Source organism: Vombatus ursinus, unplaced genomic scaffold, assembly GCF_900497805.2.
Source record: "Vombatus ursinus unplaced genomic scaffold, bare-nosed wombat genome assembly UNPS02014982.1, whole genome shotgun sequence".
NCBI classification, from domain to species: Eukaryota; Metazoa; Chordata; class Mammalia; order Diprotodontia; family Vombatidae; genus Vombatus; species Vombatus ursinus.
The window spans coordinates 10,528-14,297 of record NW_020954760.1 but is presented as its reverse complement, the minus strand read 5'-3'; the positions used below and the strand labels follow the sequence as shown (position 1 = coordinate 14,297).

Here is a 3,770-nt window from a genome sequence, read left to right as displayed (position 1 = left end):
TTGGATTTGACCCAGCAAACTATCGGTTGGGAGCAGAAAATGTTTCATTAGGATGTTAGAAGCAGGTAGAATATGGAAAGTGCAAGGGTGCAGAAGCTTCGGCCTCGAGGCCACATGCAGCCCTCTAGGTCCTCGAGTGCAGCCCTTTGACTGAGTCCAAACAAATCAGTTTGGATTTGTGGCCTTGAGGCCGCAGGCTCTCCACCCCTGGAATAGGGCCTGGGTGAATGAGCTGGTGTCCGGAATGGCCATTAAAAGGAGAATGAAGTGTCTGGGCCTGGTGACTGTGGGGGTGAGGCAGGGCCAGGGAAATAGTGGCTTCATGGTCACCCAGAGGTTTGGGATGCAGAGAAGTAGAGGGGTCAGCTTGGGTGTCTTGAGTTTGGGCTGCTCCAGGGACATCTAGCGTTGAGATTTGAGTCAGGAACATCCAAATGAGAGATTCTCCCACCCCCAGCCAGAATCCCCTAAGTTTTAAGGGCCACAATGTAGACTGGGCATTAAGGCATTAGCTGGGTTTGAGGACATTCAGTACCATACTAGGCAGCCTCTTCAAGGATTTGTCCTCCTAACTACTCCCCCATGAGTCCCTTAGAAACCTGTACAGGGTAGCCTGGGGGGGGGCCCAAGTAGAAGTGAGTTCAAAAATTTCTCTCCCATTTCAGTGAGGGACTTTCCTCCTTATCTGCCTCTCCTCCCCCAATCCCCTGCCCTTGAAGTAGGGTATGAAAAGTCACCCAAGCCAGGAAAGCTCTAACACTAGACACCCCATGGACCCATTCCCATTCCCCTCCCCCCCTCCACTCCCTTCCTCTGGTTCCATAACCCTCTGCTTTTTCCAAATTAAAAGAACTCCAATTTTCTATTTAGAAAAGTTTATTGAAATTTCATTCTACATTTCAATAAGTAAAGACCCACTCTTGAAGATATTAGAATGGGTGTCAAAAAGTGGGCCCTGTCTGCTGCCACAGAGCTACCACGGAGAAAAAAGCAGAACTCGCTAAGAAAACCGCTGGGGCCATTCAGCTGAAGCCTGACCCTGTCTTAACTGTTGCTGGTTTCCATTTAAAAACAGGTTGTGTTAAAACAACAACAACAACAACAACAACAACAACAACAACAAAACCACAACGACAACAACACATACAGCCCTGTTCTGTTTTCAGGAATGGCCAAGGTGCATGCCTTGGTTGTCCTGGGACCAGTGGGTGTGAGCTGAGGTATCATCTCCTTGTGTAACTCAACTTCCAAAAAGAGCTCTTTCTTCAGAGGTCAAACACTTAGGGCGGGCCCATGAAGGTCTGCCCTTTGAACATCTCGGCACCAGCTGATGCAAGCTGGGCAATTCTTCATGTGAGATGATACTTGGGGATGAAAAAAAAATCATATTCTTAAGGAGCTAGGTAGAAAAAAGTTCCGTGGCTCTGCCCACTCCCAGGACAGAGCCACTTACACGGCAGAGCCTGCATCCTGTTCAGGTGAATTGGTGGCACCAGGGGTGGTCTGCTCATCAGGGCTCAGCTGAGACTCGAATTTCTCCAGTTGTTCGGGGCTGGCGAGGGTTTTGAGAAGGCTGTTCTCACGCTCCAGCTGGGAGTTTTTCTCCACCAACTCCTTGATCTGCTCTTTCAGGATTTCCACCTCCTCTCGAACTGCATACATCAGGTGATTTTTCACTAGATCCTATACGGACAAAAACAAAGCCCAAACCAAACACTTCATTACTTACGCCATACCACTGGCCTGGGCACTCTTGCCCGGAGACACTACTAACCTGGAGAACCTGTCCCGAAGGCTTACTTACTTCTCTGGTGTCTTTCTTGTCAGTTTAGGGGATGGGGGTGGGGGTGGGGCTTCCAGACACTGGGCAAGGAGATACAGAAGGAAGACTGCCTGTATCCAACCTGGCCTCCCACATCTTGCAAGGCTTCTAATGAGGGAGGGCTGCCAGGATGCAGGGCTGGGGTGACAGGGTTTCTTTGGGTTCACCTGGATGCCAGGGTCTTGGTGGCACTGCAGCCTCTGAGCCCACCATGTGTGCTAGGGACTGGAGATATTGAGAAGAGAATGAAGCAGTCCCTGCCCTCCAGAAGGTTACATTCTATGGGGGTGGGGGGTAGGGATGATGTGGCCATAGGGTTATGCAGGGCACAGCTTAGGTTCCGCCCTGGCTTTCCTTCTACATTTCAATAATGGCCTGGCTATTTTGATCCCTACCTACATTTCTGTCAGCCAGAGCATTAAATATGCAGCTGTACTGCAGTCCGACCTCATCTCCTGGCCAGGACTCCCACATCCATTGTGACAAGAGGCTGGCTGTGTGCACTGCCCCAGGACCCGTGGCATCCGATGCAGTCACTTGGCTGCCAAGTACAGGAAGCAGCCTGCATATCTCCTGGGGGGGGGAACCCAAGGCCCCTTCCTCTTAATCATGGGAGAGCACCAAACACCTACTCTGTGCCTAGCAGCCCCAAGCCCACCCTGTAGAAGCATTCATTCCAGAATCGAAGGGCTGCTTCTGTTCCTTTGCTCTCTGCCCAGGGCTCTGGGTTCTCTGCAGAGGGACTGCAGCAGGGGCTCCACACTTTGTTAATGCAGGCTTCAGACAAAGGCGAGCCATCCGTGTCTACGTGGGGAATCTCATCCAGAAGGAATCACCAAGGCGGGCCCTACCCTGCCCCGCCAGGTCCTGGTCGGGTAGCTCTGGAGAACACCCCAGGAGGCCCCTCTCCTACTTTTGGACTCTGTCCCAATGAGCTACCTGAGAGCCATGGCCCTACCTCAGTGGTCTTAGCAGAACTGGGGGAGGGGTGATGCAGACTCCAGGGCGGGGGGGAAGTGCTGGGGAGAGGGCGGGGAGGGGGAATGCATTGCAGGGTGCACCCCAGACTCACCATAGCTTGCTCGATCTTGTTGTCAATGGCCACAACTGTAGCTCCGGAGGCACTGAGGAGACACAAAGTGAAAGGCACCCATCACAAAGCCGCCCTGCTGTGGTTACCCCTCAGGGTGTCCCCCGCCCCTCACCTGGGTACCCGGGATCAGCGCCCCCGGGCATTCGGTCTCGGTCCCGGAGCCCGCCCGTCCTCCCCCCTCACGTCCCCTGGCACCTCGAGCGCGCGCTCCAACCCAGGCCCCGGGCCGAGTTCGACTGGCTCTGACCCTGACTCTGACCCTGACCCCGATGGCTCTGCACTGCCCCACCGCAGCCCCAAGGGCGGCCAGTCCGCTAGCCCCCCCCACCCCCTCGGGGCGAGCTGCAGTCGGGCTGGTTACCTGTTGTCTAGCTTGACAGAGACCACATCCCCCCCCAGGAGGGACGAGAAGAAGGAGATGGAGAAGTTATGCAGCTGGTAGACAGCCACCTCCATCGGGGACTGGTACATCTCGGAGCTCATGGCTCAAGCTCTTCGGCCTCTGCTGCCTGGGGGCACGAGGGGTGGCGGCGGGGCGGCGGCTCTCCTTCTGGGCCCTCGGGGGGGTGCGGCGGGAAAGGCAGGAGGGGCGGCGGGCCGGGGGCGTGTGCGGCTTGGGCGGCGGCGGCGCCGGCAGGGACGGCAGCAGCTAGGGCACCTCGGGCTACACAGAGATCGCTCGGACACCACACCCTCCCGAGTACCCAGCCCAGAATCGGCGAGGGCGCAGCGCGAAGGCCTTTTATAGAGGGCGAGCTTGTGACGTCACAGAGCGTCAGGCGGCATGCAAATAAGCCTTCAGCCCGGCTTCGAAGCGCGCGAGGCCACGCCCCGCTCTCGCAACCTTATCCTGCC

At 55.8% G+C, this 3,770-nt stretch overlaps 1 protein-coding gene across 1 annotated transcript; it reads right to left on the bottom strand.

The window, feature by feature from the left end:
• Positions 1 to 858: 858 nt before the first annotated feature.
• Positions 859 to 3,493, bottom strand: TSC22D3 (TSC22 domain family member 3). The gene is made up of 3 exons (XM_027845568.1): positions 3,277 to 3,493; positions 2,895 to 2,946; positions 859 to 1,683 (listed from the first exon to the last, which is right to left on the bottom strand). The coding sequence occupies exons 1-3, from the start codon at positions 3,396 to 3,398 to the stop codon at positions 1,450 to 1,452; spliced, it is 408 nt and encodes a 135-aa protein (XP_027701369.1). The 5' UTR covers positions 3,399 to 3,493; the 3' UTR covers positions 859 to 1,449.
• Between the last annotated feature and the right edge of the window lie 277 nt (positions 3,494 to 3,770).

Excerpts from the sequence above, each read along its gene's own strand:
- TSC22D3 (XM_027845568.1), bottom strand. The coding sequence starts at position 3,398 with ATGAGCTCCGAGATGTACCAGTCCCCGATGGAGGTGGCTGTCTACCAG. Across the intron at positions 2,947-3,276 it reads TCTGTCAAGCTAGACAACAG|TGCCTCCGGAGCTACAGTTG; the intron begins GTAACCAGCCCG and ends GTGTCTCCTCAG. Across the intron at positions 1,684-2,894 it reads ACAAGATCGAGCAAGCTATG|GATCTAGTGAAAAATCACCT; the intron begins GTGAGTCTGGGG and ends TTGTCCGTATAG.